The sequence below is a fragment of the Camelus bactrianus genome, chromosome 8 (genome assembly GCF_048773025.1).
Source record: "Camelus bactrianus isolate YW-2024 breed Bactrian camel chromosome 8, ASM4877302v1, whole genome shotgun sequence".
NCBI classification, from domain to species: Eukaryota; Metazoa; Chordata; class Mammalia; order Artiodactyla; family Camelidae; genus Camelus; species Camelus bactrianus.
This window is the reverse complement of record NC_133546.1, coordinates 59945994-59960937: the sequence shown is the minus strand read 5'-3', so window position 1 is coordinate 59960937 and position 14944 is coordinate 59945994. Positions and strand designations below refer to the sequence as shown.

The 14944-nt window shown below is 44.4% G+C and overlaps 1 protein-coding gene across 1 annotated transcript in view; it reads right to left on the bottom strand.

Moving 5' to 3' along the window:
- Nucleotides 1-7058: 7058 nt before the first annotated feature.
- GABRR2 (gamma-aminobutyric acid type A receptor subunit rho2) overlaps nt 7059-14944 on the bottom strand; it is a 30205-nt gene continuing 22319 nt past the window's right edge. Inside the window, 5 exon segments of the mRNA XM_010948941.3 lie at nt 7059-7685; nt 11461-11657; nt 12594-12746; nt 13843-13983; nt 14177-14259. Of these exon segments, the coding sequence (XP_010947243.2) occupies nt 7374-7685; nt 11461-11657; nt 12594-12746; nt 13843-13983; nt 14177-14259 (886 nt within the window). The 3' untranslated portion in view covers nt 7059-7373.

Sequence of the window (14944 nt, the reverse complement as noted above, 5' to 3'; positions counted from 1 at the left end):
AAAGACCTAGAATTGCCAAAGCATTACTGAAGAGAAAGGAAGAGGCTGGAGGAATAACCTCCCAGACTTCAGACAATACTATAGAGCTACAGTCATCAAGACAGCATGGTATTGGTACCAAAACAGACATATAGACCAATGGAACAGAATAGAGAGCTCAGAAATGAACCCACAAACTTTTGGTCAACTCATCTTTGACAAAGGAGGCAAGAATATACATTGGAATAAAGACAGTCTCTTCAGCAAATGGTGTTGGGAAAACTGGACAGCAGCACGTAAAACAATGAAGCTAGAACACTCCCTTACACCATATACAAAAATCAACTCAAAATGGATTAAAGACTTAAACATAAGACAAGGTACAATAAACCTCCTAGAGGGAAACATAGGCAAAACATTATCTGACATACATTTAAAAAATTTTCTCCTAGAAGAAATAAAAGCAAGAATAAACAAATGGGACCTAATGAAACTTACAAGCTTCTGCACAGCAAAGGAAACCAGAAGTAAAACAAGAAGAAAACCTACGGAATGGGAGAAAATTTTTGCAAGTGAAACCGACAAAGGCTTGATCTCCAGAATATATAAGCAGCTCATACAACTCAATAAGAAAAAAATAAACAACCCAATCCAAAAATGGGCAGAAGACCTAAACAAGCAATTCTCCAAGGAAGACATACGAATGATCAAAAAGCGCATGAAAAAATGCTCAATATCACTAATTATCAGAGAAATGCAAATCAAAACTACAATGAGGTATCACCTCACACCAGTCAGAATGGCCGTCATTCAAAAATCCACAAATGACAAATGCTGGAGAGGCTGTGGAGAAAGGGGAACCCTCCTACACTGCTGGTGGGAATGCAGTTTGGTGCAGCCACTATGGAAAACAGTGTGGAGATTCCTCAAAAGACGAGGAATAGACTTACCATATGACCCAGGAATCCCACTCCTGGGCTTGTATCCAGAAGGAAATCTACTTCAGGATGACACCTGCACCCCAATGTTCATAGCAGCACTATTTACAATAGCCAAAACATGGAAACAGCCTAAATGTCCATCAACAGATGACTGGATAAAGAAGCAGTGGTATATTTATACAATGGAATACTACTCAGCCATAAAAACCAACAACATAATGCCATTTGCAGCAACATGGATGCTCCTGGAGAATGTCATTCTAAGTGAAGTAAGCCAGAAAGAGAAAGAAAAATACCATATGAGATCGCTCATATGTGGAATCTAAAAACCAAAACCAAAAACAAAGAGTAAATAAAGGACAGAAATAGACTCACAGACAGAGAATACAGACTTGTGGTTACCAGGGGGGTGGAGGGTGGGAAGGGATAGACTGGGATTTCAAAATTGTAGAATAGACTACACTGTATAGCACAGGGAAATATACACAAAATGTTATGATAACTCACAGAGAAAAAAATGTGACAATGAGTGTGTATATGTCCATGAATAACTGAAAAACTGTGCTGAACACTGGAATTTGACACAACATTGTAAAATGATTATAAATCAATAAAAACTGTTAAAAAAAAAAAAAAAAAAAAAGAGGCTTTGGGGCCAGAAGTCCCAGTTTCAGTCCTGACCTGTAACTTGCCATCTTTACCTCTTATTGCCTGTAAACCCTACTTCACTGCGCTCTTGGAAGGATTAAAGGACCGGGTTCCTGTAAAAGTATCTGCTCAGAGCAGCTGAAGTATCCACTGTTGGTTTGCCCAAGATCAGGATGAACAAATTGCTGGGAAAAGAGGAAGGGTTCTCTTCCTTCTCACTGTCCCCTCCTGGCTGGGTCCACTGCCTTGTCCCCCACGCTCCATTCATTCCTGTCCTCCCATCTCCCACCCCTGGAGCTGACCCTAAAGCACCCCCAGAGAACCCCTTGGGTCCCAGGGAACACGGTGTGAAAACCACACAATACTCTCCCAGAGAAATTTATTTCAGACGTTAGTACCAGCCTTTTAAAAATAGTTGTGTTAACAACAACAACGAGCTGGGACTACCATGAAATCAGGAATTCTGGGCGAGGGGCTCAGGCGCTGAGTTTTTTTTTTCAAAAGCTCCCCAGGTGACTAAACCAGGGCTGGGAAGAGCAGATTAAGGAGAATAATCACAACATAAAGTGCTTTGGAAACACAGGTGAGTTAAACATGAATTATTCTTGGGAAGGGAGAGGATGTCAGAAAAAGCCACAGAGGGGAGGTGACATTTGAGCTCAACTTTAAATGCTAAGGGGTTGGCCTCTAGGGCTTTCCGATTTGAGGCCTGGTGAGCTGACCGACATCCCCTGGATGACTGTTAGAAATGCATACTCCCCCCCACCCCCCCCCCCCGTCCCCTCCCAAACCTGCTGAATCAGAATCTGCATTTCAACAAGATCCCCGGGTTATTAATCGGTTCCTTAAAGTCTGAGATGCCTTGGGGCTCAACGGACCAGGTGAAGAGCTTTCATCGTCATAAACTTGGCCAGTTTAAACAATGGTTTTCTACACCTGAGGTTTGCTTTTCAATTTATCTTTTAAAATAAATCCCAAACCTAATGTTCTCAAAGGCTGACCCAGATGTCGTTTCATAATGACATGTGCAGGTCTGAAGGTGAGGACTGAGTGTCTTAGTCAATTTGCTAATGGCAGGTGTTTTTATACACAGTGTGCACATGCTCCGATTGGTCTGCAGGTTACACAGGCTGGGACACAGGGCTTTTCTGGCATAGCATTTAGATCTCAGTGCAAATAGGCCAGCGTGCTAGCCCTCAGACCCATGTCGGGCACACCGTCTTCCTCGTGGGTACCATTCTAACTCATGTCACGTTTCTTCATGATTGGAGGGGGCTGGGGGTTGAGGGTGGGGAGAAGGCGGTCCCCAATGGCTGCTTGTCCCCAGGCCAGCTCCCAGCCTCAAGGAGCTAAACCCATATCCTAGTTTAACTCCGAGTTCCACCGGGTGTAGGGATAACTCCATGCCAACAAGTTTCATGCCAGACCAGCTTGGGTTTTCTTCTCAGCCTCCGTCCATCTAAGTAAGGGGAGAAATCACCCTTTTCCTGAAAATACTGTGAGAAATGAATTGTTCCATACAAAGCCTGCCTACCTAGACGTGTTGAACACAGCTATGGAAGGCAGCATGCTTCAGTGCGCCTGCAGTGAGGGAAATCCCTCCCACCTCGGCGGGGTTTACATGAGAACTGAGTTAGGACCCGTACATCCCACTCTCACCGTGATGCCAAGCACAGAGAACCCACTCGATATTCAGCCCTTTACACAACGCAGTTGCTTTAATGTCTGTCCTCCCATCTTCTGTGATGGCTGAGGCAGTGGCCACTCTCTCCTGTGTCCACCCCGTGTGTGCAGACGGAGGATGGCGCCTGGGTCCTCATGACTGCTGCTTCCCAGGAACCTGGTAACCAAGTTATGAACACTGTTCTTGGACCACTCCCCCAGATTCCAATAGAAGAGTTTGGGGAACCAACCACTGAGACCACAACCCTCAGCCAGGCCAGGTGTGCCATAGTGTTATTTTTAAATCCTCCAAGAAAACAAGAGTCTAAAATAGTCTTTCCACAGTAAATAGCAGTAGTTCTCAGTAGTTTTTCCTTCTGCCTACGTAAACCCCTTGTGCTTGAGAGAATGATCCCTGTTCTTTGCAAGGAAAGCCGTCTACCTGAGTGATCTATCCCACCAAACCTCCGGCCTCCAGTTCACCACGTCGGTTCACAGCCTTCGCCCTTCTCAGTTTGGGGGCCTGTAATTTGCCCCCAGCCCTACCCTCCTCCACATGAGAGTCTCCCTTCTTTCTGTATCTATGACATAGTCTTCTGGTTCTCCTTCTATTTCCCTCCTCAGCCCTTCTCTTCCCACCTAAATAAATACTCCCAAGCTCTGGGCTGCAGACCCCTTCTCCTCGGCTTTTCTCCTTCAGGAGTTTTGTCCACTTTGATAGCTCCATTGAGCACATTTGGGAGGGTAGTCCCAAAACTTTACCTTCCTCCAGCCTCGGACCAGCGTTTATAACTTTTTATTCGCCATCTCTATGTGCTAACCAAACTCAAACTCCTCCCCTTCCGCGTGGAATAGCTCCTCCCCTGGCCTCCCGGCCTCTGTTCCTGTCAGCGCGCAGGCTGCAGCTCTCACACATCACCGAGCTTAACACGAACTTTCTCCATTATTACAATCATTGTTGTCCTGCCTCGTTTGTTCCCTGAAACTAAGCAGCTTTCCATTTTTTGAATTCATGGTCTCCCTTCTACAGAGATTGACAGAAAGATTGAACCAAGTCAAAGTGGTTTTGAAGAGATCTGACTTTCTACATTTACACACAGCCCAGAGCTCTTATCATCTTTGACATACATGGGCCCAGACCAGACCAGTCCAGTTTCTTCCCCAGATTTACTCTAAGTGGAATGAACCTAGGACCCTTGACACCAAGGTCATAGAACCAGGATGAGAACCCAAGACTTCTGTGCATTTGGTAGGTGCCTGCTCACTGTTCCCTGAACACGCTCAAGCTTTCCTTCTGACGTGTTAACATCCCCTCCCCTCCTTTCTGCTAGTTGAAGTTATATCTAAACAGTGATCAAAAGTTACCATAAACAGAATTTACTCCTCAAATTCTGTGATCTCTCCCTCTTATGAACAATGCCTACTCCAGTGTGAGTTTCTTAATGAATGAAAGGTGTTTCCCATTCATTTCTTTAGCTGTCACCACCCCATCTCCAACCCAGGCACAAGGCCTGAAGACAAGTGCACAATAGATGTTGGCTCCTTGGTGTTAAAGAAATATGTCTGATCATCAGGTTTTGTATAATATCTATTTCTCTTATTCTAATATGTGCATTTTTCACAATTTAATATTGTCAGGATTCATCTTATCATCATTGGTGTGCTATAATTTAATTAGCAGCATTTTTTTTCTTAGATATGAGTACATAAGATACGGGTGCATCTTACATTTGATGGTGTCTTAGATTCAGTGAAATAAAGTATCATTCAAGCATCTCTGATAACAATTATGTTTACTCCTCTGTCCTCCTGTCTCTAAGGTGATTGTTCCATGTCTGCATTGCTCAAAAGTTCCTGTTTTCTACTCCTACTGCGTTGCCTCCTTACCTCATTTAATTTTCTATTTGTCTCGAGTAGAGTCAGATTATTACACTGCAGTAAGGCTGTGCTAAATCCTGGCGTCATTGCTTCATGGCCCCACATGATAAAATGCTGTTTACAATTCTGAATGTTTGCTATAGAGTGAACTCAAGCTCACTATACAAGCTAGTTAAATACATCTTTTTTTTTTTTTTTAGTATAAGTACACCATAATTTATGAGTCTCAATTTATGAAGACAATGCAGTTCAGAAGCAGAGTAGTGTTGGAATTAAATAAGACAACCAAAGCAATGTGATGTATTTAACAACACTGTAATTATCATTTTTTGAGCATCACTGTGGCCTAAGAGAGTCTCCAGACAGTTAAGGTTTCTAAACATGTCCAGATGCCTTGTGCCATCCCATTTCTTTGCTTACTTACTTTCATTCTTCATTTATTTATGAAGCTGGGAGATCCGCTGGTCTTGGGCCAGGCAACCCCATGGAAGGGAAGCTGTCCTCATTACCACTGGCATGGAGGGGAGGGGACCTGCCGTGACCCCCAGTGTGGTAGAAATAGCTGGACTGTTACCTCCTGTTCCTGTAGCCCAGGACCCAGCCAAAACCGATGGCTTGTCCTTCGAACTCTATACTCCGCAATCCTGACAGTCCCTGCCTCTTTTATGCCTTTGCTCAGGCCAGTCCTTTCATCCAGAGCAGCAGTGTCTAATAGGACTCTCTGTGGTTGTGGAAATGTTCTATAGATCCATGCTATCCACACTTGAGCTGTGTGTGGCCAGTGCAATGTGGCAAGAATGGAGTTTTAAATTTAATTTACTTTAACTAACCTAAATTTAAGTAGATACATGACCAGTGGCTACCGTATTGGACAGCACAAATCTAGCATGTACTTTTCTACATGTGCACCCAACATGAACATTTCTCCTCCAAATCTGTAACCTTCAAGGGGCAGCTCAGAGGCTCCAGGGGATCCAGTCATCCACTGAAAGTCATTCTTTCCTTCTTCAGAATTCCCTTTACACTTTGAACCATTTTTATTGCACTTAACGCCTTTCAATGTATAAATAATTGTATATCATATCCTCTACCAGTCCTTTCTCTGAGAGTTGTATAAGAATAAGACTATCTCCTTTTCTTAATTTGCACACCCCCATACCTAGTGCAGGGATGTTTTAAAATGTTTGTTGCATGAATCTTAACAGCAGCACAGTAATTAACATTAACAATGAGAAATTGACAAGGGTTGCTGGGCAGTAAAGGGTTAACTGTGCCAGAAGAAAGGTTTGGGCCTTCCTTGGCCACCAGCTCCTGGGAGGTAACTTCTAAACTCTTGGAATGCCCTATCTGATAGGAGGGTCTTTGTTTACCTGGGGGCTACAGCCGTGCCAGATGGTCTAGGCTAATGATTTATGATGATGGGGGCCTTGGGCTATGAGTTATCAGCTCAACCTCTGGAGGAGCTGGAGACTAAGGTCAGACATACTAGCAGTCAGCTGTGTCTAGATGACCAACCCCCAGTAAAAACTCTGTACACCTTGATGTGTTTGGGTGATGTTTCCCTGGTTGGCAATACTCAGTGCACATTGTCACACATCATTGCTGAGAAAAATAAGCACTGGCACAGGGTGGGTGCTCAATATTTAATGAATGGTTGAATGGATGGACGAATGATGTCCTCTAATATTGCAAAATCATGGGAGTTGCCAGACTCAGGTCAGATCAGATCAGACCCAGGCCGAATCATTTCCTGTCTGGGATCCAAGATTTTTTTCTTTCCTAGGTAGGCACTTAGTCCAGGTGTAGGGTTTACAGGTACTTTAATTCCTATTTTGAACCTAACTTCCTGTCTCCCATCCAGAATGCCCTAAGCTTGCCGTTCATTTTCCCCTTCCCTTTACAACTGAATCTTAGGCTTCATACAGGTCTCAGAATGTTCGTCTGGGAGGTATTTGAGTCTTTTTTTTTTTTTTTTAATTGGAGAGGGGCTCTCGTGAAGCTATTCACACCCAGGAACAGAAGAAGACAGTCCCAGAGAGGCATGAAGTGGGACACAACACAGCATGAATGATCATCAAGCCCATGAGGTCTGGGGAAGGGCAGCTGGGGGGCTCCTGGGCTCCTCCAGGAGCGAGGATGCTGCTCCACTTGGTCCCGGAGCTGCTGCTCTGTCTGTGAGGGAACACAGTCAGCAGTTCCTTGTGTGGGCGGCTGGCCAGACCTCATCGATGTCTAGGCCCTTTCCCAGGCACAGCCTCAGAACCCCTAGGCAAACACTGACCAATAAATTAAGTTGAAAAATATGTAAGAGGCCGGGAATATCAACCGGGAGTATTTGTCAATGGCGTGGGTGTTCTGGAAGATGCGACGACCCATCTGGCCCTTCAGAAGCCCCTTCTTCCTGGAGGAGTTGGATTCATTGCTCAGGGCCAGGTGGACCACTATTTTGTCTTGCCTTTCTTCTTCTGTGAGAATGTGGCTTCGTGGGTACCCTGCCAGGCTGTTGGCCTCAGACTCACTGTAGCTTCCATCCAGCGTCATGGTTCTTGAGGGAAGCATTCCACACATGCAAGGGAACTGCAGGTGACAAACACAAGCGGGCATGTCAGGTAGGTTCAGTCCTGTGAGGGGGCAGAGGAGGCAGCCTGGGCTGAGAGTAAAGCCCGTGGCTACTCAGAACCAGCCAAAGGCAGGACTTAGAAGCATCTCCAAAGATCACTTTGTCCAACGAGTCTTCACCCCGGCTGCATAGTAAAAATCACTTGGGGGGCTCTTTAAATGGCCATGCCCAGGTGATTAATTTATTAATTAATCTAAGGCTCCCAGGTGATTCTACTACACAGCCAGGGTCCAGAACCACTGATTTAGTTCAAATGTCCTCAAATGCAGAGGCAAAGACTAAGACCAAGACAGAGGATATACAATCATCCTGAGAGCACACAGCTAGTGTCAGAGTCAGGACTTTAAACCCACGCATTCTGGAATCTAAAAAAAAAAGACAAATGAACTTATTTACAAAACAGAAACAGACTCACAGTCATAGAAAACAAACTTACGGTTACCGGCAGGGAAGGGGGTGGGAAGGAATAAATTAGGAGTTTAAGATTTGCAGATATTAAAATACAAAAAATAGATAAACAACAAGTTCATGCTGTATAGCACAGGGAACTATATTCTATATCTTGAAGTAACTTAAGGTGAAAAAGAATATGAAAATGAATGTATGTATGTTCATGTATGACTGAAGCATTGTGCTGTACACCAGAAACTGACTATACCTCAATAAAAATACATTAAAAATAAATAAATAAAAATAAATAAATAAACCCACGCAGTCTGAGTCCAGTCACGGGCCCCCACTTCTGTGTGTATGAATCCAAAGCTGATTAGGGAAGAGCATGTCCTTACTCTAAAGAGTTACATTTAAGAATAAAGGGCATGGTGCCTGTCATGTATTTTTAAATGGTTCAACTGTGCCATCAAAAATATGTTTCTATGAGAAAAAGCTCACACAAAAATGGCAAAATGGTAACAATGTTGGATGGAGGGGCGAGGTGTATGAATATGCATTATTCTATTTTTTTCAACTGTTTCTGCAAGTCTGAAAATGTTTATAAGAAATTATAAGTTGGAGGGAAGGAAATGGTTTTGCTTAACTCCTCCTCACAATTTGAGTCAGCAAAGCTGGCGCCGGTTTACAGTTGGTTCATGAGCTCATATTTGTTGGATGAAGGCTTTGCTATATTTTGAACGACTCTATACAGGAAAGTCCAATGGATGATAAATCCAAAGTATTTAAAGATAATCCAAAGGCATTTGATCAACATAGCAGATTAGTGAAAACTTAAACAAGAATTCACAGGTTTGTGTTTGGTCGGTGTTGGCCAAAAGCGTGACGCCTGCCTGATCCAGCCAGCTGAACTTGGGTTTATTCTTCTCAACCTTTTGGCTTTAATATGTTCCTAACCTGGCTCTCAGCCCCGCAGTGCTTCTGTTTTTCCATCTGGGAAAGTGAAATAATGATATTTCACACCCTGTCTCTTTCACACCCTACTGTCATGGGTCTTGAAATACGCAGATGGATACCAGGAAACTTTAGAATGCAAAAACAGATGAATGATTTTACGTCAAATCAGAATTAATTGAAGTATTTTTACGTATGAAAGAATCTTCTGTGGCTTGGGGAGCTATTGTTTTTTAAATCAGGCATGATTGTTTCATTATTATTTCTATGTCTTGTCCCATCAGCCACAATAATTAAGTAGCACATTAATACATTCCTAGAATAATTAACTCATGGATTTTAAGGATAAAAGGTCAGTAAGAGGTCATCTATTCAAGTCTTTGCATCTAGATATAATCACACCCAAACTTTGATGAAATGGGAGAGATTGGTATATTATTCAGGAATTTTTTTTTAAGACACTGGTCTCTACTTCTTTTCCTTGCTCTAAACTGAAATTTTTTCTGCTAAAATGAAAACAAATTTTTCTCTTAAGGTTTTGAGTTAGAATCAGGAAATGCCAAAAATTATGAAAAATCTCTAATTTTCACATCAACTTGTTTCTAAGAAAAGTTGAGTGGCTCCTGGCACACTGGACAGGTCTGGATAGACAGCCAGAGAATTCGAGCACATGCAGGCGAAGCAGACCCCGTGTTCCCAAACTCCCCCTGCAGCTTCAACCCAAAGCAGTGCGGGCACCACATCTGAGCCAGGATAAACGAGCAGGCTGTTCGGCAGAGCAGAAGTCCAACTTCAGTGAGCATCAGTATCGCCTGGGAGCTGGCCAGCAATGCCAGTGCCAGGGTACCATCTCCAGAGATTCTGAATTAGTAGGTCTGGGGTGCAGCCCCAGAATCTTCATCTTTAGTAGGCTGAGAAGGTGAAGCTAGGCCAGGAACCTCTGGTCTCCCACTTTAGGAACCTCAGCTCCACTGGGGGCTACAAAAATGGTCCTGAATAGTGGTTTCTCTGTGGGGCAATGCAAGAGAGATTTTGTGTCTTCCCACTAGTCCATCCTCCAGCCACCACACCTTCTCAGACTTAAATCGTCTGGTGACAGGTTAATGAACTGCCCAAGTACAAGTTATGCATGGTCAATGGTTCACGGGCCCGTATTTGCCAGATGAAGGCATTGCTATTTTTTGAACAGCTCTACATAGGAGAATCTAACAGATTATAAATCAAAAATGTTTAACTATAATCCAACGGCATTTGCTGATGGTCAACGTATAGATTATTGAAAATTTGAATGAATACTCAAATGCTGAAACAAAGAAGTTTTGAAGATAATTTAAAATATAAATTCTTAAAACAATCTAGCATACTTGAAGATAATGTGGAAATATTTAACAGGTACAATGTGGGCATTAAAAGACTATTTTGGGAGGTCGGTAGCTCAAGTGGTAGAGCGCATGCTTAGCATGCACGAGGTCCTGGGTTCAATCTCCAGCACCTCCATTAAAATAAATAAAGAGAAATCCTAATTACCCCCCCCAAAATTTAAAAGACTACCTTTGAAAAGGCAACATATCCTCTATTCCTAAAATTTAAAGCTCCCTTATGCTAAGCAGCTCTCAGCCACCTAGACGTGCATAAATATGGGGTTTTCATGTGCCCTGATCTCTACCCTTGTTAGAGCACTCATTTTGATTAGTGCAATGATTAGCAAGGATTTGGTAACAAGTTGGCATTTTATTTCTTAACTATATTAAAACGAGCCTGCATAGGAATAGAATAGACTTTCCCTCTCCACCCAGGCACACTGGCCTGAATTCCCCATTTGCTTTCTACGCCACAGTACAGTTCAGTAAAGAGCAGTACGGTATAGATTGCATACTATTTCCAGTGAGTCTAAAGGCTAAAGTTGTGCGTGCCTAGATTTTTCACTGATAAACACAGGAACTTTTTATTCTGGAACTTTCCCCTCATCTGCTCATAAGACATGGAAGCAATTTCCCTAGACATATTCAGTAATAAGTGATACTTCATGTGTGCCTGGAACCACACAGTTTCAAAACAACTTCCATATACATTATCTCATCTGACCCTTACAATAACCCTGGGAGGGAGGGGGCGGGGGCCGGAGTCAGAGTTTGGTTATACTTTTTTTTTTTAACAGATGAGGAAACATCAGTGGCAGAGTTGGGTCTAAGAACCCAAGTCATCCTGCTGTTTGTCCCGAGACTTACTACTTTCTGGGATCCTTTGTGGTAGAAGCTGGAACCTACTCTAAAATCAGTCTCCTCCTTTTGCACAAATACCTCTTTTTCCTCCATGCAGCCCCCTCCCCGACTCTCATCCAACCAGCAGCACTGGCTCCGACAAGGATGTGAATGAAACTTCTCTCACCTTCTCCTGCAGCTTCCTCTCCTTCCTCTCCTGCACAGTGGTCAGGTAGTTGACGGCTGCGTACTCCAGCACCGAGAGGAACACGAACACGAAGCTGACCCAGAGGTAGATGTCCACCGCCTTGATGTAGGAGACGCGGGGCATGGAGGCGTTCACGCCGGTGATGATGGTGGACATGGTCAGCACCGTGGTGATCCCTGCAACATCCAGCTCTCGTTCAGCCACTGACAAGGATACACAGCTGCCCCACGTTTCACCAGGTCATCATTTTACATTCTCTCCCTCAAATCTAACAAGAAGTCCCCAAGGCACATTGCCACTTCGTAGAGGTGTGAGGATCTGGCGAGCGAGCCACCTGTCTCCTTTCACTCCAGCCCCATTGGGGGCCTGGGTGTCTGTGATGTGGCTGCCCAGATCAGGGGTGCTTCACAAAGGACCTGCTCAGACGTGGAATATAAAACTGCAACTAAAGGATACCTCAAAAGGAACCTGCTCAAACCTCAAGGAAAGAACACATACCCCCCCCCCATCTAAGTCAGGGAAGACTGGAAATTCCATGGTGTCTTTCATGTTCCTTATTCTCCGTGCCTTGCTGGTTAAATCCTCATGTCTCAGGGCCCAGCCTGATTTTGTCCAAACTGACAATGATGTGTTGCAAACACTCACTCTGGAATTCAGGGTCTGCAAAGGACTAGACCACAGCTCCGGGGAGTGCAGCCCTCTCCTTCTCAGAAATTATGAAATATGAGCCCTGCTCCCAAACTCTGTGTCTAAATAAGGCCAACAAACAAAGTTTTTGTATTTACAGAGTAAGTTTGGGCACTTGTAGAATTGTCTTATTTATCAAAGCACTGAGCTCTGGTACTGCCGGTGGTGGGAGTAATGCCCCAAACAGACACTGTCTTTCTGAAATGGTTCCAGCAAAGTTGATGTAGTTGGAGCTCCCTGTGGCTTTCACAGTGAGTCTGGGAAACAGATGACAGCATGTGAATGGAAAGCAAGAGGCAGGAGGGAACTTAGCTCCTAGTGACTCTGACAGCCCTCAGTTGAGAACCCTGAATAATGATATCACTATTTCTTTTCAACTGAAAAGCTGAAAAACCACCCTGCCACACCTTATCCAATGCTTTTACCCAGTGAGACTCTGGCGGGCACGGCTCTGCGGTCGATCCAGAAGGACACCCAGGACAGCATGACCATCAGGGTGGCAGGGAAGTAGGTTTGGAGCAAGAAGAAGAAGATGTGGCGACGTAACGTGAAGTTAATGTACAGACGGTTGTACCAGCCTGGGGGGCACAGGAAGGAGAGAGAACACACATCATAGCCACTCAGCTCCTTCATAAAACACACTTTATTCAGGGAATCATAAATGCCTCAGGCATGCCCCTGGAACCTTACCATTCCTCTATTAAGTGGAAGTGAGAAAAACCATGGAAGAGAGTGATGCCGTGATAACCCACACTATGTGGATGCGTCCATCTCAAGACTCATCGGCCCCTGTCCTATACGTAACAGGAGCCCCTTGAGAAGGCCGTTTAAGACTCTCATTACTCAGACTGTGACACCGGGCCCAGAAGCATCGCCATGACTTGGTTGCTTGTTAGAAATGCAGACTCTTGGGCCCCACCCCAGATCTCCTGAATCAGAACTTCCATTTAACACTCCTCCCCACGTGGTTCATATACAGATTAAAGCTTGAGATGCATGGATTTAACAACTCCCTTTGGAGTTCTTTACGGGGGAGAGTGAGTGTGAAGTTAAAATACCAAGCTAAGCACAACACTGCATTTAGGAACAGAGGGAACCATCACAGGTTTATGATCAATGCTTTAGCTGCACCTTGGTGTTCTTTGTAAGGAAAAAGTATGCACGGAGGAGTTGAAAGGAAAGGGACAATGATGGAAGGAAAAGGAAAAGGCAGGATAAGCTTGCAACGACTAAGGCTGAAAGTAAAAGGTGGACTTGGCAACAGGAACTGGAACACTTGGCATGCAGGACAGTTACAGTGCGACAGTCATAACTGTTCCAGAAAGTGATTGCAGAGGAGCTGCAGACTGAATGTGTGTCCTCCCTAAATTTACATGTCAAAACCTCAGAATAGCATGTAAACTCTGACCCCACTTTTGTAAAATTACATAATTAAAGCAAAATGTCTGCAAGGCGTTTGCTGAATTGTTCAGAATGACTCCCTCTGGCCATGGGATTTCAGTGCTCAGCAACTTTTTAAAATCTCTGCTTTTAAGTGCTGTCTGTGTGTTGTTAGACTAGGCATTATCATAATGATAAAAAGTTATTTGGACTGAAAGAGGGAAAGCTTAAGGCTGAAGAATTCTAATGTGTTTTCTTCCACATTTGAATCAGACTGTGGCAAAAGTTAGGTACCAGTGCTGCTGTAGAAGGCCAGTCTGGACGTGGTGTGAAATTTCTGAATCAGAAACTGAGACAGGGAGATCTTCTCATCTGTTTTCAGGGATTCGTCCCCATTCTTCCAATACAGCATCAGATCTTCATCCGTGTATGCATCTTTGGGGGAGAGGAAAATAAGTTAATTTGACTCCTTTTCTTCTGAAGCAGGGTGGAGCCACAGGGCAATCCTGCACCAGCCTAGGAGTAAACAGGCCTTCACGCTGGCAGGCTGTGCCTGGTCTCATGGTTACTAAAATGGCACAAAGAGGAAATAAGGCAAAGATTTGCCGAAAGGAGTACGGATACTTACAGCTTTCCAGCTCCAAAGAACAGGTCTGGGAGTCCAGGGGAAAGTGGCTGAAGTCCATGTTGCACATGGCAGTGACCGTAATCCTAGAACCCACAAAACATGTCAGCTGGTGCAGTGAGTTATTGGCTCACATGCCTGCCTGGAGTAAGAACGCAGATACAACCAAGAGCGGCTGCCTCCTCACATCTGCTTCAGAAGTTTGGAAACCCAGGTATCTATCTAAGTTGCGGAACCTTAACTTTTAGAGTTTCGTCTTCTGTAGATGAAGCTGTTTGCTCAGCCCAGATCCCAGCTACCGGGGCTGTCAGCTGTGAATGGCCCACACCTGCCCCCTTACCTGGGCATTGCCCTCAGCCAACAAGCCGCCTTCCCCAGAGATGCCTGGAGGTTATGCCCCACCTCCCCAGCCCCCGCTCAAAGCAGTTAACATCTCATTCTGGCAGACTGCACAAACAGGCCTGGGGGCTGTGGCGTAAGACTGCGTCATCACGCACATGAGCTCGGAAGCCAGTCTGCACTGGCACTCAAGAAACAGTAGTTATTGTTATTGTCTTGATGTTTATTACCAGTAAGCTTGGGTCATAGTCTCTCAGGGGTGGAGGGTACAAAGAAGGTCATTGTCTCTCTCAATTCATTCGGGCTCAATTAGTCTCCCAACCCAAGCTTAAGATCCTCGATGACAGGGAAGTCATGACCACTACGGTGGCCGTTTCATCTTTAGAGAAATCTAATTATCATCAGAAGGTTCAGACCTTCCCAGGTAGCCCA